This window comes from Podarcis melisellensis, assembly GCF_964234715.1.
Source record: "Podarcis melisellensis genome assembly, chromosome: 6".
In the NCBI taxonomy this organism is placed as follows: Eukaryota; Metazoa; Chordata; class Lepidosauria; order Squamata; family Lacertidae; genus Podarcis; species Podarcis melisellensis.
Window position 1 is genome coordinate 93,852,606 of NC_138538.1, and position 22,683 is coordinate 93,875,288.

General features: G+C 48.3%; 2 protein-coding genes across 5 annotated transcripts in view; one reads left to right on the plus strand and one right to left on the minus strand.

Annotated features, from left to right (window-relative positions):
• The window catches only part of ABL2 (ABL proto-oncogene 2, non-receptor tyrosine kinase), a gene marked incomplete at its 5' end in the record, with an annotated part of 83,891 nt that overhangs the window by 4,691 nt on the left and 56,517 nt on the right, over nt 1-22,683 (minus strand). The window contains one exon of one of the 2 annotated variants that reach the window (XR_014169352.1): nt 20,905-20,923. The exons of the other annotated variant lie outside the window; for it this stretch is intronic. Of the gene's footprint in view, nt 1-20,904; nt 20,924-22,683 lie in introns of those variants that run through there. 2 annotated transcript variants of the gene reach the window in all.
• TOR3A (torsin family 3 member A) lies at nt 350-17,049 on the plus strand. 3 transcript variants are annotated; one of them, XM_081915138.1, is made up of 8 exons: nt 477-544; nt 1,613-1,686; nt 3,499-3,780; nt 5,665-5,766; nt 9,595-9,860; nt 10,763-10,938; nt 12,344-12,468; nt 14,518-17,049. In XM_081915138.1, exons 2-8 carry the CDS (start codon nt 1,617-1,619, stop codon nt 14,766-14,768), a joined length of 1,272 nt encoding a protein of 423 aa, XP_081771264.1. In that variant the 5' UTR covers nt 477-544; nt 1,613-1,616; the 3' UTR covers nt 14,769-17,049. The 3 variants fall into 3 exon arrangements, with proteins under 3 accessions (XP_081771263.1, XP_081771264.1, XP_081771265.1); XM_081915137.1 differs by lacking the exon at nt 1,613-1,686 and having other exon boundaries at nt 350-544; XM_081915139.1 differs by lacking the exons at nt 477-544; nt 1,613-1,686 and having other exon boundaries at nt 3,028-3,780.

Below are 22,683 nucleotides of genomic sequence, written 5' to 3' on the forward strand. Positions count from 1 at the left end.
CACGGCCCCCTCCCTCCTTCCTCCTCTCTCTTTGGGCGCAAGCGCGGCGGACCGGCCTTCTCTGGCGCGCATGCTCCGTCGCTTCTTAGGGCAAGGACCCTTCCCGGCTCCCACCGCCGTTGCCAAGGCGTCTAACTCGGTGCCTTAAAACAAAACCACCTTTCTAAAATGGGGCGCGTGAGAGAGAAGCGGGCGGGCAGCGGGGACGAAAGCCGGGAGCGCCTGGCGCAAGTTCTGGGCGGAAGCGGCCTCTGCCCTGTCAGGCGCGGCGAGGGACGCCTGTCGGAGGCGCGCGCGGTTCCCATGGCAACGGACGCCGACGGGAAGCGCGCGCAGAGAGGTAAAGGGAGGCGCCGCTTCGCCTCCGCTTCTCCCCCCGAGATGCTGCCGGGCGGGGCGGGGGGGGCGAGGGGAGGGAGAAGGGGAGCTGCCCCCGGGAGGCCATTCACACGTGCGCGCTTCCCCCTCAGGACAGCGGGGTCGCCATGCAGCAGCGGGCGGACTGACCCTCCGGCAGCCCCGAGGCCGCGAAGCTTCTGCCCAGGTGAGAGCGCAGACCGGGGATCAGGACCGGAGCACGTCGGAAGGCAGCAGACCAGCCCGCCTGGGTCGGGAGTGCAGAGCCAGGGGCGGGGGGGGGCAGACTCCCCACTCCGCTCAGCCCTGGCCAGGGATGAGGGGAGAGGCAGCCCCCAAAACCTCCCCAGCCCTGGCAGAAGGAAAGGTGCCGTCTGGGGAAACGGGGCTCTGCGGGTTCTACTCGGTTGTATTTCAAAAGCAAAACACAGAGCACTAAAATAGAAACAAAACGGTCCCACCAAATGTCCTCACACTATTCCCTATTCTTCAGTGCTCCCTCGTCCTGCTCTTTCCCCCAATCTACTGACCATTTCAAAACAGATACATGTATCTTAAGACAGTATTCATGCCTCTCTCTACTCAGTTTTACAGGGAAAAGGTCTGAAACAGAGTATATCTTGACGGCAAGTGACTCTCTACTGCAGGAGTCCAACTTCTTCCTTGTAAATGGGTTAACAGCCACAGATGGAGCAGCTTGCAGCGCAAGCAGAAATGTAGGAACACAGTGTGTGCCTCCTGCAATTTATATCCTTTCCCCCAGGCTAACATACCTTCTTAAACCAAGGCTGAAATCGAATCACGTCCATCACAGTCATACAGTCTATCCATGTGGGTTATATATCCCTTCCAGATATATGCAGCAGCCTACAATCTGTGAGTCAGTGAGCAAGCCAGCCAAAATCAACATTTCGGCATGTCTGCAAACAAAGGACTCGCTCCAGTGCTGCCATTTACATTATCTCAGCCAGAAGTTAAGAACTTACTCTGAAACTCACTCACAGATGGTACCTAACACCACAGAAACTAGCGCTGATATGCCCAGGAACCTCACCAAAATGCTGGAGAGGCTGCACCTCCACATGTGGTGGGAATGCCCCAAAATCCAACCGTTCTGGATAACAAGTCATACAATAAATATGCAAAATAACAAAACGGATATTAGAAGTCACCTCAGAATTGGCCCTACTGAACATCTTACAAGATAATAATGCCCACTCACAATATAAAGAGCTCATAACATACCTACGCTCAGCAACATGAAGCATCATAGCTGGACATTGGGAGACCTGTCAGGGGTAAACATGGACCACTGGTATCAAATTACAGGTAGGTAGCTGTGTTGGTCTGCCGTAGTCAAAACAATAAATAAATAAATAAATATTCCTTCCAGTAGCACCTTAGAGACCAACTAAGTTAGTTATTGGTATGAGCTTTCGTGTGCATGCACACACGAAAGCTCATATCAGTAACTAACTTAGTTGGTCTCTAAGGTGGTACTGGAAGGCTATTTTTTATTTTGTATCAAATTGTATGGGCAACGGTCTTACTAAAAACGCTAACCAATAAAATGAAGCTGACACAGGGACAGATAGAAGAGGACGCCATCACCCCTTTAGTACATACACAGCCCAACAAGACAACAAAAATCCACCAACAGTATGTGAATCTATATGGCTAATGTGACCCATACACACAAACAAATCTCACTGCAGCCAACCAAAGACAACCAACCACCCCCTGGGCCACCCCCCACTTCTCTCACCACCAAGGAAATATAAGAAGCGGATAGAAAGAGAACCTACCCAAGTGATGCTGACACAACCCCCCCTCACACACAAACACTAAGTAGAAGAATATTAGCTACCGCATCCCACCCACCCCTTTTCTTTCCAACCTTATGCTGCACACAGCACTTAATTATCTCACAATAAATATAACTGATCTGTAGAAAACAGCCTGAAGATTGAATCTTCCAGAGGGTGGACCTCAAGCACTCCCAGGGGTCAGGGAAATGATGAGAGTTATGGTGCTGTTACAAAGGTGGTGCACCACCCCAAATTTCTGCCAAGCAGTAGGAAGATTCCAAGGGGTCCCAGGCACTCACCCAGGGTTGTGTTTCCTTTGAGAAAATCAAGGCACAGCAGAGGATGTTTTGGGACTACAACTCCCATCATCCCTAGCTAACAGGACCAGTGGTCAGGGATGATGGGAGTTGTAGTCCCAAAACATCTGGAGGGCCGAGTTTGCCTATGCCTGGTTTTTACAGCATTTGCATCTGAATAAGTTCTTGCCCTGATGGGGGTTTTCATTAATGTGTTAGTGGCAGAGCCACCATCTCCCTCTGCCTTACAGAAAAACAAACTTAGCCTGTTTGCTCACCATGATTATCAAAATCTCTGATTAAAACTCCAGCACCCAAAAATCTAGAGGGGAAAACCTTGCACCTGGGGTTTGGGGGGGGGGGGAAGAGTCCCTGTTCCCTCGCTAACCCATAGCAGTACAAAACACCTTGGCAAAACCAACAAGAAATCTTCTGGTAGCCTAAAACTGATTTTGGCAGGATTTTCATGGACCTCAGTCCTCTTCGCTTTCACTTTGTGTGTGCTCATTGATTTTTGTTCAGGGTTTTGAATAGAGATGCTAGGCAAAATAAAGGAGTGTGCATACCTTGGGCAACGATGATGGCTTCAATTCATCCTTCCCGGCTGATTCTCCGAAGAAATACAATAAACCTGTCACATGTCTCTGTCGTTGCCCTGTGGGAAACGGATTACAGGAGCATTTCCTCTCTGACTTAAGCTTTGCTGTGTGTCTCTCCCAGTGGTCTAGCTAGAAAGCATGTTGCAACTGTGTTTGCATAGGCAAGTCCTTCCTCGGTGTCGTCACAAGTAAACAGGCTGTACCCAAGGAAACCCCAATGGGAAGCAGATAGGAAGTGAGGTCACTGTTCCCGGCAAGCAGATTAGGAAGTTAAGTAGCTGCAGGGCTAGGTTTGGTCACAGCAGCTGCCAGAACAAGGCGAAGGGAACCGGCTTTGTGGCTAATGTGCTCCTGTCACCCTCCTTCCCAGTGCCATGGTCTGCAGGGCTTTGCATTACAGCCCTTTGCTGTGTTTCTGTCTCTGCTTTTTGCTGACAGGAGCACAGGGGCAGGCGAGGCAAAGCAAGCCTTGGGAGCGCAGAGACGCAGCTCAGAGCTCAGCCTTGCAGGGCAGTGAACACTATGAGCGGCTGAGGAATCACTTGGGAACCATGAGGGCCCTGTCCCGGAGATATTGGCAGCTCCTGGCCTGCCGGCTGTGGCAGGAGGACTGCGAAGAAGAAGTGGCAGAGAAGAATGAGAGAATGAGGACGGTGATGATGGAGGAGGAGGAGGAGGAAGAGGAAGAAAGAGGAGGCACGGTCATCGTGGAACACCAAGGTAAAGAGATGTCACAGCCTTTCCTCTTCTTCCTGACAGTTGCTTTTGCACAGATTAAAGAGGCAGCTACTGCTTCATAGAATTTAGCTCACTGAGCAAGGACAAATATGTGTGCATGTAGTGGATGGTCGGAGCGGTCTCTCAATTCTTAGTTTTGGGCCACATATTAAGACTGCAATCCTATACTCACTTCTCTGTAGTGATTCCCGTTTTAACCTAGTGGGACTTGCTTCTAGCATTGCACTGCGTGCTAGTCTCCCTGTGAGTATTGTGTTTCAGAGCTGTGTATTAATTATGATTGAGGTTAGGGGTTCGTTGCTGACTTTTAATCATTTACATATGTTCATCCTGATGTTGTTTTACATATATTGTAAATTGCAATGCACACTTTATAAGGGGAGCAGTGATTACTGTAAAGCAAACAGTGACCTAATTTGTCTCTGGATAATATCACTCCTGCCTCCAAAAAGTGGCTAGCAGAAATTTAAAAGAGCATATGAAAAGGCAAGTTTTAGTATATAGTTTTCCTTTTCTGTTAATGTATGCCTTTTATTACACAGGTTTATGATTTTTGTAGTGGTTTGTAGGCTCCCTTGAATGCAAGGATTACAGAAATAAATCTGACCAAGAAAGTTTATATAGAATCCTGAACCATCCAAATCTCACCTTACCTTGGGCTCTGCACTGCAGTCTCCTCAGTTGAGGTAGGCTGACAAGTTGGAGAGTAAAGTGTCAAAATCCTGTGTAGACTGGGTCTTACTACTTCAGGCAGCAGGTGTAAAAATAAAGTATGTTCCCTCATCTATAGCCGGAAGTGGTAAAAGTCCTTGGCAGGGCATTCCCATCTCCTCCGGCTGCATGCCAGAGCAGGCCATTATTAGTTATCCCTTGCTGTTGACTTTCTCATACTTCTCAGACACCTGTGATGATAAATAATTGGATGGTGGGGAGAGGCCACCCACAGATATGGAAAACTACAGAAAGCCCTAGAAGGCTTTTGTAGGGACGCGGGTGGCGCTGTGGTCTAAACCACAGAGCCTAGGGCTTGCCAGTGGCGTAGCGTGGGTTGTCAGCACCCGGGGCAAGGCAAGTAATTTGACCCCCTAACCCGTGGATTTGTGCCCCCTAACCCGTGGATTTGCGCCCCCTAACCCTAACCCCCTGATGCTGCGCCCGGTGCGGCCAGCCCCCCCTGCACCCCCACGCTACGCCACTGGGGCTTGCCGATCAGAAGGTCAGTGGTTTGGATCCCTGCAACGGGGTGAGCTCCCGTTGCTCAGTCCCAGCTCCTGCCAACCTAGCAGTTCGAAAGCACGTCAAAGTGCAAGTAGATAAATAGGTATCGCTCCGGCGGGAAGGTAAACGGTGTTTCCATGCGCTGCTCTGGTTCGCCAGAAGTGGCTTAGTCATGCTGGCCACATGACCTGGAAGCTCTCTGCGGACAAATGCTGGCTCCCTTGGCTGATAAAGTGAGTTGTCCGCGACTGGACCTAACGGTCAGGGGTACCTTTACCTTTAGATGCCTTTTATTAGCACACAGTGTGGCATCCAACAGAAGTGCTAGCAAGGACGTCCGAGGAGTGGAGCTGAAAGTTTTTGAAAAAAAGGCAAGAGCAGACAAGTGTCTCTCGCGCCTGCCCTACAAACCCTTGCCATTTCTGGTAGCGTCAATGGAAGTGGGTGGGGAGAGTGCACCAGCGGCAGAGGTTGCTTTGGGCAAGCCCATTTCGGACACACTTCTTCCATCAAGAACGGCCAACTACACAAAATAGTTGTGAGGATGAATGCAGGGCGGGGGTGGTGGAGAGACGTGACCTGCTTGAGTTGTGGGCACTGCGGTAGCTCCCGGCTTTCTTTCCCAAAACTGGCTTGGCTTTCTTCTAGGGTGGAGCTTGCCCATGCTGAGGGAGATCGTCTCCAGCTGGTACTGCAGCTTTGGCAAGTGCTGCACAACGGGAGACTGCAGAGTGACCAACAACATCACAGGTGAGGACTGTGTTTCACCTGGCACCCTGCGTATTTCACATACGCCCTGCATGAACTGCCTTTGGGACACTGGCACCTGGTGCCCATCAGAGCTGCTAAGGAGGTCATGTGGGGTTGGGGTGGGCAGGGGCAAGGCCATAGTTGCAAGGCCAAGGAGGTCAGATTTCCTTCCCATCCTGCCTTGCAAGGACAGTCTGAACACTGAAGCATTGCAGTTGTACTAATACTTAACACCTATGTCAACATAAAAATGAGGGTAAGAGCCACAGTACAAGTGGAGCTCATCTCAGAATAAGATGCAGACAATCCCATTAGTAAACACAGCTATGTCTTTCCTGTAAAATAGCTGAAAACACCACAAAGCAAGAGCTGGTTTATTTCACTTGTCTGAGAATAAATCATGTTAAGGTAATAGTAATGGTAATCATCATCATTAATGAAGAGTGTAAATAGAAAAACATTTGCTCCCAACAAAAATAATGAACACATTTATTGTGTTCTGGCTAGAGCGGGTTTTTATGCCACAAAAGTCATGTCTACTCAGAAGAAAGTGCCAAGGAAGTGGGGCTTAGGATAGCAGCATAAACTGCAACTCTAATTTTCTCTGTTTAATCCTGTGAGCGCTGGTGAGTAAGAAGTTCTAAGTCCCCAAAATAACTCTCAGATAGAAAGAAGCCTAGCAGATAAAAGGCACCCTGGAAATGTTCGGCTGCAGTGTCCCTGTTCAGCCTCTTAGAGGTGAAGAAAAACTACATTTTTCAGAAATGCAGATGTGCTCCAGATGTTGCTGAACCCGAGCCCCAGCCAGTGGGGTCAGTGATCAGGAATGATGGGAGTTGTAGTTCAGCTACATATGGGTGGCTGTTTCATAGGAGACCCACCTCTATTTTGAGTCTCACAATGAAAGAATTAAGCACAACCCAGCCTCTCTCACTAAAACCTGTGGATTATATAAAAAAATATTAAATTATGACTATCATTTTCGGGATAAAATAGGAAATATTCAAAATCCCATACCCAGTTACATGGAAGTAAAAAGGTAAAGGTAAAGGTACCCCTGCCCGTACAGGCCAGTCTTGACAGACTCTGGGGTTGTGCGCCCATCTCACTCAAGAGGCCAGGGGCCAGCGCTGTCCGAAGACACTTCCGGGTCACGTGGCCAGCGTGACATTGCTGCTCTGGCGAGCCAGAGCTGCACACGGAAACGCCGTTTACCTTCCCGCTAGAAAGCGGTCCCTATTTATCTACTTGCACCCGAGGTTGCTTTCGAACTGCTAGGTTGGCAGGCGCTGGGACCGAGTAACGGGAGCGCACCCCGCCGCGGGGATTCAAACCGCCGACCTTTCGATCGGCAAGCCCTAGGCGCTGAGGCTTTTACCCACAGCGCCACCCGCGTCCCATTTACATGGAAGTAAGTCCCACTAAATTCAGTGGGGGTCACTTCTGCGCAGACATGTTATAGAGTTGCACAGGAAGACAGAACTCTGTTGTGAGGAAGCACCAGCATATATTTGGGGCAGGCAGATTCCAGACCTGAAACCTTTTGCCATACTTCCTGCCTGCAAGAAGAGACCACTGCTCTCATTGTGCAAAATCAGGGATTCCCTTGCTCCAGTAGAGGTTTCTGCTCATTCCATGACAAACTGGAGGGTGGGCGAGTAAGAAGCATTTGCCTAGGACTGACCACATGCAAAATAACCTGCCCTGCCAATTCCCAGCTAAATAGATTTTGGGAGGTGCTTCCTCCAGAAGCCCTTGACCTCAGAATCAAACACACTACAAGCCCTGCCATCTCTCTCTCCCGATATTGAGCAAATACAAAGGGAATCCTCCTCTCGTGATAAGAAGGGATTGAATGAGAGGCCTGCCTTTTTTTGCAAACTGTTTCCTCACCCTGCCAACCAAGCCTCCCTACCTCAGTTGGTTAGTGTGTGGTGCTGATAACGCCAAGGTTGCAGGTTTGATCCCTGTATGGAACAGCTGCAAATTCATGCATTGCAGGGGTTGGACTAGACACTAGAAGATCCTCAGAATCCCTTCCATCTCTACAATTCTATGATTCCGTTTCTCTCCCTCTAAGCCCCTTATTAGGGACGTGGGTGGTGCTGTGGGTTAAACCACAGAGCCTAGGACTTGCCCATCAGAAGGTCAGCAGTTCGAATCCCTGCGACAGGGTGAGCTCCCGTTGCTCGGTCCCTGCTCCTGCCAACCTAGCAGTTCGAAAGCATGAAGTGCAAGTAGATAAATAGGTACTCCAGCGGGAAGGTAAACGACGTTCTGGTTTGCCAGAAGCGGCTTAGTCATGCTGGCCACATGACCTGGAAGCTGTACACCGGCTCCCTCGGCCAATAAAGCGAGATGAGCTCTGCAACCCCAGAGTTGTCTGCGACTGGACCTAATAGTCAGGGGTCTCTTTACCTTTAAGCCCCTTATTTCCCCTCCCCGCAAAAAAAAACACCATAGATAATGAAATAAGTATCATGTCTCTGCCTGTATGTAGCTGGCACATTTTATCATGTCACCCAAATAAAATAAAACATGATAATGGCTAGCTAGCCAGCACTCACAAACATTCTCTTCTCCTCATCCATCACAATGCAAGGTGGGACTTAGAAAAAGCCCCCACCCCATGCCCAAAGACTGCCAAGTCATTGAGGGGTGAATTAAAACCATGTCCATCCTTTCTGCCTCCTCCCCATGAAATCTTTCCCTCCTCCCACCCCCAAAATAATATTCTATTGACTCACAAAACAAGTTGTTTCCACACTCATTTGTCTCCTTGCCTTCTGCGCCACATATTCATGTGGGCTGATGTACTCTTGGTCTCTCACACACTCAGGAACGTCAACCAGTTGATGTTATGAAAGCAGCAAGGCTGCTTTTGGTTTAACTCAACAGGGCTTGCAGCAGTGGAGGGAAGAGCCTATGGCTGTGACTGGGCTTCAAAGACAAAGCCCAGTTGATTTGGTAATGCTAATTGTGTTGCATGTTAATTCCTGTACCCTGATTGGCTGGATTGCCAATCAGGTTGGGAAAGCACACCTGGTTTACCATTTGCCTCCTACATCCTAACAGCCTGGGAATGGCAGTGAACTTGCGGTTGAGGTTTCGGCCAACAAGTGAGTAGTTTCCTCAGAGCTTTCTGTGGCTACAAATAACCCTTGTAAAACACAAAGGCTCCAATTCAGCTGAAATCACTATAATTAAATCCCAAGGAAATAAATGGACAAGGTTTTCATTATTAACTTTGTCCCACTGGGAGCAATGGGCCCTAATTCAATTGCATTTTAAAAAACCCAAAGTGGAGATTCTCAAATGAAGCCTGTTGTGGTCTTTCATCTTTTTAGGACTGAACAGATACCCCTTTGAATATCTCAAGTTGTCTAGCAATACAAATGATTCTGTGACAAAGAAGGCTGGGGGAATTATACAAATTTGCCAGATCTCCTCTTATTTTGCATGAATTAGTCTGCTGCTGTTCTTTTAACAATTTTACATTTATCCTGCTGCTAATCACTGGTAAACTCAAGAGATTACAAAACTCAGAGAAACACCATTACTAACCACTGGAAACCTGTTTTCTGCTCACCTGCCCTTGCCTCGCTGCCCAGCCATAATGGTGTAACTTGTTTAAGGAAGGAAGATGAAGGTCTTTGAAAGGTGGAGTTTGTGACTTCTCTACAGTTCTATGGAATCATCACACACTTGCGCCAGAGACCTCCTCTTAAGGCATGAATTTCTAGCAATACCACCCTCCTTCCATTGTGCCTTTTCTCTCAACCAAAAAATGATATGCAAAGGATTTCCTGCCCTTTTATTCACCACCAGGGTTGGAGCTGGAGCTGGGCAGGCGACTCCACGGGCAACACTTAGCAAAAGATGTTGTCCTGAAAGCTGTTCAAGGCTTCCTGGAAACCCCTCAGCCAGAGAAAGCCTTGGCCCTTTCCTTCCACGGCTGGTCTGGCACAGGCAAGAACTTTGTGGCCCGGATAATGGCAGAACACCTTTACCAGGATGGCTTGAAAAGCGACTGTGTCAAAGTCTTCATTTCACCATTTCACTTCCCTCATTCCAAGTATGTGGATATTTACAAGGTGAGGGGAATTTTTCTCAGAAGATAATTAACGAGTGTACTGATTGTTTTGATGATTCAGTGTTGAATGAGTGTCCCTCTTTGCTCCTCAATTCTTAAATTTTGTAAAGTGCCATCATAGAACTGTGGCAGAATTCTAACCTTACAATGCAGCCTCCCCCCACCCCCAAGGTGATGTGGCTTGTAAGTAAAACCATTTTGTGCCACTGGCTTCATGACATGACTGTCTTTCTTTTTAGTCTTTCTTTGCTCAATTTATTGGCTTCAAGTTTTTATTGTTTGATAGCTTGTACTGCAATAACAGGGACGCGGGTGGCGCTGTGGGTTAAACCACTGAACCTCGGGCTTGCCGATCGGAAGGTTGGTGTTTGAATCCCCGCAACGGGGTGAGCTCCTGTTGTTTGGTCCCAGCTCCTGCCAACCTAGCAGTTCGAAAGCACACCAAAGTGCAAGTAGATAAATAGGTACCACTCCGGTGGGAAGGTAAACGGTGTTTCCATGCGCTGCTCTGGTTCTCCAGAAGTGGCTTAGTCGTGCTGGCCACATGACCTGGAAGCTGTACGCTGGCTCCCTCAACCAATAAAGCGAGAAGAGCACCGCAACCCCAGAGTCGGCCACGACTGGACCTAATGGTCAGGGGTCCCTTTACCTTTTACTGCAATAACTGGCCATGCAAGGTTTATTTCTTAAAACAGAGGAGGAGGGGATCCTGCAGTCCTTTAGATTTTGCTGGACAACCACTACTTCCTTCCCCGACAATTGACGGGGGTCGATAGGAACTGGAGTGTAGCAAAATCCGGAGAACCAAAGGCCCTCCTCGCCCTGCCCTAAAAGGTGGGGAATAAATCCTCTTAAATTCATTTCCTCCTGTGAGACTCATGCCTGTCTCCTTTGGCCGCTCAGGTTCAGCTCGCAAAACAGATCAGTGAGACGGTCCAAGAGTGTGAGCAGTCACTGTTCATCTTTGATGAGGCAGAGAAGCTTCACGATGACCTCCTAGATGGCTTAAAACCCTACATGGATCACTACGACAGCATTGATACAGTGGATTACCGGAGATCCATCTTCTTATTCCTTAGGTGATTACCTCCCCTCTTTTTTTGTAGTTGATGTACCGAAGAGGGGTCTCTTTTTCCAGAGGCTCTTGAAAGGTATATGTGAGTTTGAAGAGGAGTTTCTAAGCTTATGCAGGTGAAAGCCTTGGGATGCATCCATCTGTCACAAGCAGGTCCTCTCCCTGCCGCAGGCGACATGCTGCAGATGCTCAGGAAAACCTCCAGTGCTGGCCAGCTTAGCAGTTCGATGCAATAAGCAATATCTGCAGTAAAATATCCAGTGGGTTCCATCCCAAAATATGCAAGGGAAAGGACATGCATTTCTCTGTTTGGGGTGGGTGGGGGAAGAGTTGTATCAGTCTCAAAAGAAACTGCTTTTCTAAATCCATATCCAAGACGAGGCCTTTGAATCTCATTGAGAACTTTACCTACTCTCGCTGAAATCTGAATTGCTCTTGGTACTCATCCTTATCTACGAAAAAGAAGGTGGAAATGTCTGTTTTGATAGCTTGTTGTCCCTTGATGTCTGGTACTTTGAAACTGTTGGGATTTGTGCCAACTTTTTTCTGACTTTTGGGGGGTAGATTGGAGGAGGGCCAAGAGTTGCATGCTGTTCAGCATCTCCTGCAAACACAGCTGGCATGCAGCTGCCCAGGACTAAGTCAACCTCCAGCCGGGGCAGTGGAACCATATCACTGCCATGTCCTGTGTCCTCCTGGCTGCATCCCCAATACAAAAGGGGGATGTATTGCAATGGCTGAAGGTGCAAACAAGGTATTGCTGGTTTAAATCTCCCTTCAGCCTTCATTTTCTCACCTGCAGGCTACGTTAAGAGCTCTCAACACAGGCTAAGCTAGCTGTACCATTGTGTAGGCTGGTTTTCTTTTCCTCTGCACAGGGGATGGTCAGGTTGGCCACCACCAAGGGCACAGGCCTGGCAGGGGGAAATTGCACCTCTCCGCTCTGGCTCAAGAGTGGCTAAGAGCCTGCCTGCCTGCTCATGCGCTCTCCTTGCCAAGGCTCGCAAGGGAGCCTAGCTCCACCTTTGCACACTATGTGCTCCATGCAAGATTTTCCATGACCCTCAGGGTAGCGAAGGGGTCTACTGAAGCCAGGGAACAGGACATGCCTCCTACCCCAACTATAAGCCAGGAGCAACCATTTCCAACATAAAGTATTACACAGAAAGCTGCTGGCAATTTTTTAAAGAGATGTAGCCCCTCCATGCAACCTGCTACAGCACCTTCTATTCTTGCATCTGTGCATGGAAGTTAACTAGGACTTTCCCAAAGTTGCTGATCCCTGGTTTGGGACCTTTTTCACAATGGTTGAACGCAGAACAGGTTGTGTGGCAAAGTTATTTTCCCTAGCTGTGGCCTCCGCATTCTGTCGGTCCAACTCAAAAATAATTCTCTCTCTTCCCTCTCAGTAACACCGGCAGCAACATCATTAATGAGGTGGCTCTTGACTTCTGGCGCGCCGGTCGAGCCAGAGAGGAAATAACCATGGATTCCTTAGAACAGTACCTACGGACGGAGCTGCTGGAGTCTACAGGTGAGACGCCCTTTGATCCTGACACAGTAGGCAGGATTTGCGAAGCTCTCTTTCCCCGTCGTGTTCTAAGGGACTGCTTCACGCATCACCAAAGAATCAACATTTTCCTGTAGACACTGCATTGTGAACCTGTATCAAAGCATTTGTTGTAAAAACACATGCTTCATGTGTGATGATGGCTTACATCAAGGGTGGGGAAGCTCCAAGGTTGCGAAATTTGTCGAGATGGGGCTGATGGGAGCTGCACTCCCCCATCCCTGGTTTGTGTGCATCTGAAAATGCAAGGAGATGGCGTATCCTGTCAAGGACACATGCTGTGGTCAGCCGGTGTCTACTGACAGGGTGAGCTCCTGTTGCTCTGTCCCAGCTCCTGCCAACCTAGCTGTTCAGAAGCATGCCAGTGCAAGTAGATAAATAGGTACCTCTGTGGCGGGAAGGTAAACGGTGTTTTCGTGTGTTCTGGCTTACGTCATGGTGTTCTGTTTGGCCAGAAGCAGCTTAGTCATGCTGGCCACATGACCCAGAAAGCTGTCTGTGGACAAACACCTGCTCCCTTGCAGGGCCATCTTTACTTGGGGGTGCAGGGCACCAGGGCACCAAATTCTGGGGGGGTGACAGGTGCCCGCTTTTCGGTGACTCCATCTCCAGTGCCACCACCACCTCTGAGACCGAGCAACAGCTGCTGCCACTACTGCCCAGAGCCCCTGCCAAGGCAGGAGGACAAGGAAGGAGCGCTGGGGAAAGCTGTGGCTCCCGTAGAGAAGGACAAGGGGCGGCGGCAGCAGCGGGGGCCATCGCCACATCTCGCAGCAGCAGCAGTGCCTCAGGCCAAGTCCGAGTAGGGCTTGGCGGCGAAGCAGCAGCTGCTGGCGCAGCAGATACCTTGGGAGAAGCTGTGCCTGGAGGAGCGGGAGGCAGAGGAGGCAGCAAGGCGAGTCCCATCTCAGCCTCTCCCCTCCCTGCCTGCTGGGATGGGGCGGCTCCTTTGCCTGCCCGTCCAATAGATGGACCCTTCAGGCCGACAAAGGGCTGTGCTGTAACCCCTCCCCTGGCGCCAGGGGGGTCAGCTCCACCAGATGCGCGCGCTCCTTTCCTGCCTGGGGAACCTGCCGCCCACCACGGTGCAGGCTTCCCTCCAGGCCGCCCCAAATTTGGGGGCGCTGGGCAGATCTTTGCACCCCGGCACCACATATGCTAAAGACGGCCCTGCTCCCTTGGCCTGAAAACGAGTTGAATGCTGGAACCCCATAGTCACCTTTGACTGGACTTAACCATCCAGGGGTCCTTTACCTTTTTTTTTACCTTTACCTTTTTTTTTACCTTTACTGACACATAACGTCAAGAGCTCCTTTGCATAAAGCAGCACTTGCTGGAGCAGCTATAAATTCACTGGAAATGTTAACTGCATTTGCTAACATCCATGCTTCCTTCCCCACGGGTGGCGTTGTGGGTTAAACCAGAGCCTAGGGCTTGCCAATCAGAAGGTCGGCAGTTCGAATCCCTGCAACAGGGTGAGCTCCCATTGCTCAGTCTCCGCTCCTGCCAACCTAGCAGTTTGAAAGCACATCAAAGTGCAAGTAGATAAATAGGTACTGCTTCAGCGGGAAGATAAACAGTGTTTCCGTGCGCTGCTCTGGTTCAGTCATGCTGGCCACATGACCCGGAAGCTGTACGCCGGCTCCCTCAGCCAATAAAGCGAGATGAGCGCCGCAACCCCAGTTGGTCACGACTGGACCTAATGGGCAGGGGTCCCTTTACCTTTACTTTTTATGCTTCCTTCCCAATGTCTCTCCTGCTCTTTCCCTTCCCTTATCTCCTAATGCTGCCAAAATTTAGACTGTTAAGATCCTTGGGACAGCATTCTATCTGTTTTGTTACTCCACTAAAGGCCACATACGCTGACGTTCCTGTACAAACAACCCATGCCAAACTCAGCTAGGAAAGCAGCCTTCTTTCCTAGCCGGCTTCTGTGGCAACCCGGAGACACGGTACCTTGGAGGAAAGAGAGGAAAATTGTCTTATGCACCCCTTCCACTTCTTTTCCTCCAGATGAGGGTTATGCCCACAACCGCCTTCTGGAAGAGAATCTCATAGACTTCCTGGTACCCTTCCTGCCCTTGGAGTTCCGCCACGTGAAGCTGTGTGCTAGAGATGCTTTCCTTGCCCGGGGCCTTCAGTTCACCGAAGAGGCACTGGATGAGGTTGCAAGGATGATGGTGTTCGTCCCCAAGGAGGAGAAACTTTTCTCAGCCCAGGGTTGCAAGTCAGTCTCTCAGCGTATAAACTACTTCCTTCCCTGATGTTGTCGGAGTTGGGCTGCACAAAGGGCTGCAATGCAACCTGCTCTGCTTCCTCTTGCACAGGGAGCGAGAGATGTTTACTTCACTGACACCGGGCATTAGATCCCCTACAATGTGGGGGCTGCTGGACTGGGGAAAAGCAATAATTCCGAAGTCTGTGGAGGAACATGCATCAGCAAGTGAAGACATTGCCAATGAGTAGACACTATGCAGCTGGAATCAACATCAATGGTGCTGTTAAAAAGGACATTTTCATGTGCTGCTTTGGAATAAATGGTGGTCATTTAGGCAGGTCCCGAGGCAGAGAAACTACAGCAGCAAGTAGAGTTGAAGGCTGCTTCCTTTTTATCTTGAAGACTGAGATTTCTTTTCGCGGTTGTCTGAAAGGAGACATGACTTCCTCCTCTGCCCCTTTAAGGGTGTGACTAACAAGGAGCTGGAATATTTGCTTACAATGCAAGGAATGCCGCCTTCTTCCAGAACGAGTTATTGCATGAATGAGGGGACTTGCCCTGAACTTGGAGAGGTAGCACTTACCTTCACAGTACTTAATAATCGGCTTTTAAAGGATGCGGGGATACTGCAGCAAGTAATCTGCTGAAAAGTTTTGGCTAATGTGCCTCCTTGTATATATGTACACTATGAAGAATGCAATTTTTGATTTTTAACCTGCTAAGGGACTTAAATCCAGGACACCATCAGGGTGTACTCAACTCAAAGTCTGTGTTCGTCTTGGATGGGTGTGGGATGGGAGGCAGCGACAAGTGCCAAAATTGCGGTGCACTTCCAGCTCAGCGCGGAAGTTGAGCAATAAAGCTTAGTCACTGTGAGATAAAAAGCAAACACTGTTTGCATGAACCACTGGTTTTGCAAACCTGCATCTTTATGAATTAAAACTTGGCACCGTTACCCATTTCTGCTACAATACAAAGCACAGAGTGGTCAAGCTTGGCATCCTGGTGCTTGTTCTGGCCCACTTTGGACATACTTTAGAGAGTGCCGCCTCACATTGGCCAGGTGTATCCTACTGCATAGCCCACCAGAAAGAGATGCAGTGCTTGCTTAGCAGGGAGGAACACAGGCCAGAATGATACAGGAATTTAGTAATGAGCTAACATTTCATGCCTCCACACATAAGCCCTGGGCAAACATTAACCCATGCATGGACATCAACCAGTCCTAGAGGCAGCTTAAGCATGCCTGGTGGGTGAGGCTGGTACAATTTCATTTCCTCACAATACAAACTTGTAAATTAATCCAAACTATTCCTCTGGTTTAGGGTGGTCAGCAGGAGAGGCTAACCCATGGTTTGTGCCCCGAATCTAACTCCTCTTGATCTATTTTAGTGCCCTCAAGACCCTCAATAATTTGGTGCCAACTTTTTATTAGGTTTTTCCCCCCCAAACTGTTCTGCTCTGTGCCATAGTCTGCTGTGGTGTGCAGCTTCCTCATTCTTGAAAACTTGCATCTGAAGCACTTGCTAAAAATAAAAGAGCAGGAACCACCCAAATCACCCTTTCTTCTGCACTGGAAAAGTCCCTCTTGCTCTCATGGCGAAGCAGAGCTGTAGAATCACTGCAGTGCTCTAAGAAGGCTGTCTTAATGCTGCAAGGTTGAGTGAGACGGAGAGAGAGGGCTCACCACAATTAAAGTTGAGACATGGCTATGGAAAGCCCAGGCATGCAAGCTTGCTCATTGGGTCAGCACTTCACACATACTTGGGAAATGAACAGAAAAACACACTCCTGCCCAAGCGCTGGTTGCTACAAGATGAAAACAATCGTCCAAGTCCTCTTCCATCACTCTGGTTCTTCTCTCTCTCTTGGCAGGGAAAATAGCTTGTCATTAGTTAGTCTCCTTGCTTTACCAGCACATCATGGTTCAAGCTTATTAGAACAGAAATGTGCATTTTACTTCTCATAGGGCTGGAAAATCCCACTGCTTTCCTGAGCACAGGCGAAGTGCGAGAGCCACAGCAGGAGTGGGGGCCAACAATGACTTGACAGAGAAGCTTTAAAAGCCTTAAAGTACAACAGCTGGAAAGCACAGTGAGATAGCCCCCAAGATGAAGAGGTGGTCAGGCATTCTGCTACAGGAGGTACTTGTGGAAAACGCGGGGAGGGGGCAGAATTAACATGTTCAGACAACTTATCATTGTAAAAGCAACAAATCCATGTTTATCCCTTATACGGAAGTAAAAGGTGAAAAAACCCACACTACTACTAGTTTCTAATTATGAATTATTATAAACACCATTAAATTATTTGAATTGTGAAAATAATTCCAGGGTCATCGTTTCTGTTAACTCAAATTCGTTCTAAAAATGTTTGTCACAAGAACTGCCGCTTGGCTTTGGGCTTACCCATTTCTGGTTCTTCAGCCATGGTCACTTTGGCATGTGGCTCCTACAGAGCTTGCAATGGGACAACATAGACTCTGAGATGTGGCAAACAGATCTAGCACTGACATGTCCCGATGCGCCACAATTTGGCCGAAAACCTGTGGGTTCAATTGCCGATTCACCTCTGGCACCACTGAATGGCAGAGCTAGTCTGCTACCACATTGTTGACTATGGCCAAATACTCTGCTGTCAAAGACGCTAGATGCTTTTCTGCCCACATGGTTTTTCTGCCTCTAAATTCTGCTTTTCTGACCAGGTCCTGGCCTCCTTGTTGACATAGGCATGGGCAGCAGTTTTGTAGGTCCACACCAGCAGGTGCTGATCCTAGAACATCCGAACAGAGGCCCTGGATCACTGACTCCTCCAGGTGTGCTCCTCAGGTAATGAGACTGGCATCTGTCATAAGAACCAGCTTCTGTGGCTTCTGAAGACTTACTCCTGAAAAATGATGGGGGTGCAGTTAGCACTTCCTTCAACGTAGCAGGTATAGAGAGCAATATCCGTTCTTTCTGGATGATCTAGTTCTGAAAGGGGAGCAGTTGCTGCAGCAACCTGGAGTGAAGTCTTACACATGGCATTAGATTGTAGACACTCACCAAAAGGCCTTGCAGATGAGCCAGAAACATCAGATCCTCGGGGAACCTGCAGAGCAGGTCTCCTCCACGCTCTCGTCATGATATGAACAATGTGGAGACAAGCTTCTGAGAGGTCTACACATACCATCCAATCACCCTCTTTTAGTGCCTCTATGGTTGACCATATTGTGTGTTTTTTTACCCATTTGTTTAGTTATTTGAAGTCTAGAATTGTGCAAGTGTCTCCATGCTGTTTGGCACCAAGGGCGCGACTGAAGATATTCCAGATCTCCCAGAAGAGGAGCAGACCCTAGGGCTCTGATGTCCAACAAGTGTTGAGTGGTCCATCAGTAAGCCTGATGTTTTACTGGATTTCTGGAATGAGGGGTTGGGACAAACCAATCTTGAGGTCATATTGTATGGCATAACCTTTGGATACCGTCTCTATCACTCACCTCTCTGTTGCTATATGGGACCAGAGATGGGAAAAGGAGAGGAGCCACTGGGCCCTAAGACACCCCCCTCTTGTAGTCATGCTGAGCTGGCCTTCTTGGTCTCTTTCTGGAGCTTGGGGGACTGGAAAGGGTGGGCAGATGGGTCATTGTCTCTGCCTGCCTCCTGCTGTCCTCCCGCCCCCAGCTGTGGAAAGAATGTCCTCCAGGTAAACTACAGCAGCACTATTTGCTTGTAGACTGCTGCACACAGAAAACAGTAAGGTTATGTTTGCTGTCTAGGCTTGCTTGCCAAAAGATCAAAAAGCACGTGCAACCAAGGCAATATGACACAACATGCAGAGTAACCACACTCTGGTCTATAGGGTCAAAGATACCTTCCAACGTTGTCATCCTTGTGAAGAGGATTTGCAATACTACACACAGAAGGGTGGCCACTGGACTTATGGACCTTTGGCACAGTTTCATGGTTGAAAACCTCAAATGGAAAATAAGCACACAACTTCCATACTGTTCAGAGAAGGGTGACTTGGCAAATCGGAAATGTCTGAGACTGATGCAGAGTTTGTGTTCCAATGTCCCATGTGCCAATGCTGGGCAGAGGTCTTCCAGTGTGATGATTTGGCCAGACCTGGGTCATGGAAACTGGGATTTCCGGTCAGGAAACTCACAGGGAGGCCTCAGGTTTACTTACCACACTTTGCAAGGGTAACACGGAATGCTATTTATGCTGTCTTGAACTCCCTTAAGGAACAGCAAGATACAAGCATGATAGATAAGATAAATACCAGCATTGCTTTTTGAGAAAAGCTCCCCTCTGGAAAAAAATAAAGCACAGGATTTTGGAGAGGATGAACAAAAAGTCTTTAAGGAAGAGCAGCCCTAATCAACTGCAGGTGACATCATTTGCAGACTCAGGTGGCCCATAAAAGATATTGACACCCCACATTTATTTTGAAAGCTTGAGGACTAGTTAGATATGGCAACACTTTTTTAAATCTTGTGCTTCAAACTCCCCACTTGTTTTTTGTTTTGATTTTTAAATCAGCGCAAACAGCAGTGCTGCGGTGGGGGAAGAAAAGTGCTCACTCCTCTGAACTGGATCAGGGCCCCATACTGCTGTTTTAAGAACTTGCTTGTACAGTATTGTTTTTCTAGATAACACTAAAATATAGACAGAGAACAATATTTGTGATCACCATACAGTGTGAATATAAGCCCAATGGCCAATCATATGGATATGCAATCCCTACCTCTATTCTGCAACTTGATGTGTCCTTTGCCAGTTGCCCATTTGGTTGCTTAGCTTTTTTGGGGGGGGTTTACAACATATGAAATAAAGGAATGTCATATTATAAAAGAACACAGATCATTTCTGTGTCTCTAATGCATGTCCTCAGTTACTTTGTCTTATTTCTTTTTTCTTTTTAAAAAAGGATATAGATTCAATATCTGAAAATACCAAAGGTCAATTGTGGACTTGGCATATTATTTGTAGAACCTATGATGTGCTTTCACTACTCAAAATATGATTCTTTGCGCAGAGGATTTTCTGTGACAAACAAAAGAGAACAACAGTCACACCTGCCATTGTGCTGGTTTCTTTTTGGTTAGTAGTAGTTTTCAAGTTGGGGCACTGTGGGTTAAACCACAGATCCTAGTGCTTGCCGATCAGAAGGTCAGCGGTTCGAATCCCCGTGATGGGGTGAGCTCCCGTTGCTCGGTCCCTGCTCCTGCCCACCTACCAGTTCGAAAGCACGTCAAAGTGGAAGTAGATAAATAGGTACCACTCTGGTGGGAAGGTAAACAGCGTTTCCGTGCGCTGTTCTGCTTCACCAGAAGCGGCTTAGTCATGCTGGCCACATGACCCGGAAGCTGTACACCGGCTTCCTCGGCCAATAAAGCAAGAAGAGCACCGCAACCCCAGAGTCGGCCACAACCGGACCTAATGGTCAGGGGTCCCTTTACCTTAACCTTTTAGTCTTCGTTTGGCTAGGCACCTCTATCACATGTGGAAGAATATACCTCTCTGCACAGCCACTCAGACATTGGAGGTTTACTGAGCTGCACACCATTCTCAAGACCTATGGAGACAAGTACCATCTCTGTACTATCTTCAAGGAATTTCCCGATTCTTACCACACCAACGTAAGTGCCATGGGCTGGCTGCGTCAGGATAATGCAGACAGGAGGGAGGGTTCCAGCAGGACGTGGGGGGCTCTGCTAGGATTGGGACAGGCTGATAGTGAGGATCAGGTTGGGGGGGGGGTCCCCTCAACCTGCTTCCTTGTCTCATCCATCTCCATGATGAGTTGTGAGCCCTGCCACCTCCTCCGCAGCTGTGCCACACTGCTCACCCTGATGCTGTCAAGACACTAAGACAGGCACCCCTAACCTGCAGCCCTCCAGATGTTTTGGCCTACAACTCCCATGATCCCCAGCTAACAGGACCAGTGGTCAGGGATGATGGGAATTGTAGGGCCGAAGGTTGGAGATGCCTGCACTAGGAGCAGCTTAGCCAAGAACAACACTGTTTCCTCAGTCTTTAATATTGGTTATATTGGTTATACAATGTCAACCTGTTTTTCAATTTGACATCTACTCTGACCTCTACAAGCAGATTTAAGCAATGTTGTTGCCAATAAATCCCCCCCCTTCCAAACTTATGTGTCTGTGACTGGGGTCTTCATCACATTCTCCATCTTTATTCTCTTAAAAGCCACACACTTTAAAAATAATAACCATGTGTCAACCTTTATTTGCCAATAAAATATTGCAACTTTTATTCAAAACAAAATGCAAATTGGCAAAAATCTTTGTGGAACGACAGGCAGAGGCACCTCCTCCAAAGGCCCCTATTTACATCAAGTTAACACTGTTTGCAGTTCACAGTCAGGCAATAGTGAAAATTTAAATTAGAAAAAAAAACCCAAATATATTACAACAATAAAAAAAAACAAAAACAACAATTAACAACACTAGTAGCGTGGGTTTGCGTGTGATCAGCATATTTTCAATTTCATCCATTTCTCTCCTCAGTGACTTCAACTATTAATCCAACTAACAGAGTGCTCGAGTTGAGTAGAATCCTTAACCATCTTCCCCCCCCCCCCAATCCCTTCCCTCCCACCCTGGAAGCCTGACTCTTGCACAACACACATACGGGTCCGTTTTCCTTAGGCAACTGCAGAGAAATTAGGCATTCGTTCTGGAATATGGAAAAGGCCACCGTTCCATCCCACGAGTATTACTTAAAAACGAGCTGTGCAGAGTCCATTGCGTACAGAACTGAATTGTGAATGGGTGGCAGAAAGTGGTCGTTTCTGAGAATGCTCGATGCTTAAGTTGCCGTGGACATTTCTGAAGCCCAGCTTTCAAAAACCATGTAGGAAGAGGCGGCTGCTAGCTGCTCTGGGCCTCTGTGCTCCCAGGTGGAGCCATAAGGGGTCTATTTGGTCAGTCCGACTACTGCTAAGGGCCACTTTATACTACAGTGGTACCTCGAGTTACAAACGCTTCAGGTTACAAGCTCCGCTAACCTGGAAGAGTTACCTCGAGTTGAGAACTTTGCCCCAGGATGAAAACGGAAATCATGTGCCGGTGGCGCAGCGGCAGCAAGAGGCCCCATCGGCGAAAGCACCTCTAGTTAAGAACAGTTTCAGGTTAAGAATGGACCTCCGGAATGAATTAAGTCCGTAACTAGCGGTACCACTGTACTCTGCAAAACCAAGTGGAGAAAGCATCTCCAGGACTGTACCACTGGGATCACGGGGAGGGGGAGCTCCGCACACTCTTCCATATAAAAGGAAAATGGCATGCCAGAAAGGACAGCATGAACCCATTTCTCCAAAATACTAGTTCTGTCTGTTTAGAAAGTTATTAATCTGTGACCCCCCCACATGAATCCTGAAGTGGTATAGAATTGGAGTAGAATTACCGTCAGAGTCTATTATTTGTGTGAAATGGTCCACGTTACTGCAGCAGCAACTTGCTTTTTCAAACTGGGTGAAGGAGCTAAGGGTATATAATTAAGGCCTTTTTTGTTTTTTGGCAAACACGCAGTAAGAATTGTGAAAAGGGGAGCAAGGATTTCACCACCACTGATGCCACTGTTCAGCCAGCCTTGAAGACTGCGCAAACCCTGCCTGCTTGCCAGGAAATCACCTGTTTGGAATGCTTTGCAAGCTTAGTGCTTGACAACCTACTACAGACAGGAGGTTTTAGAAATCTCTGAACTCAACACTTATGAAACAGTCCACAGGAAGAGCGCATATGTCATAACATGCCGGTGCACATGGAAACCTTCTTAGAGAACATGTACAGTATCTACAATCTTGCTATAAAACCAGCAACATCAGGCAAAGTACTCCTGCAAGCTCCAGTCCTTAGTTGGCAAGGAGGAATATGGTCCTCCCTATTCTACAAGTCCACAGGCTCAAGAATCTTCCCTGCTTGGCTGGGGCCCCCTGTGCACTGTGCTTAAGTT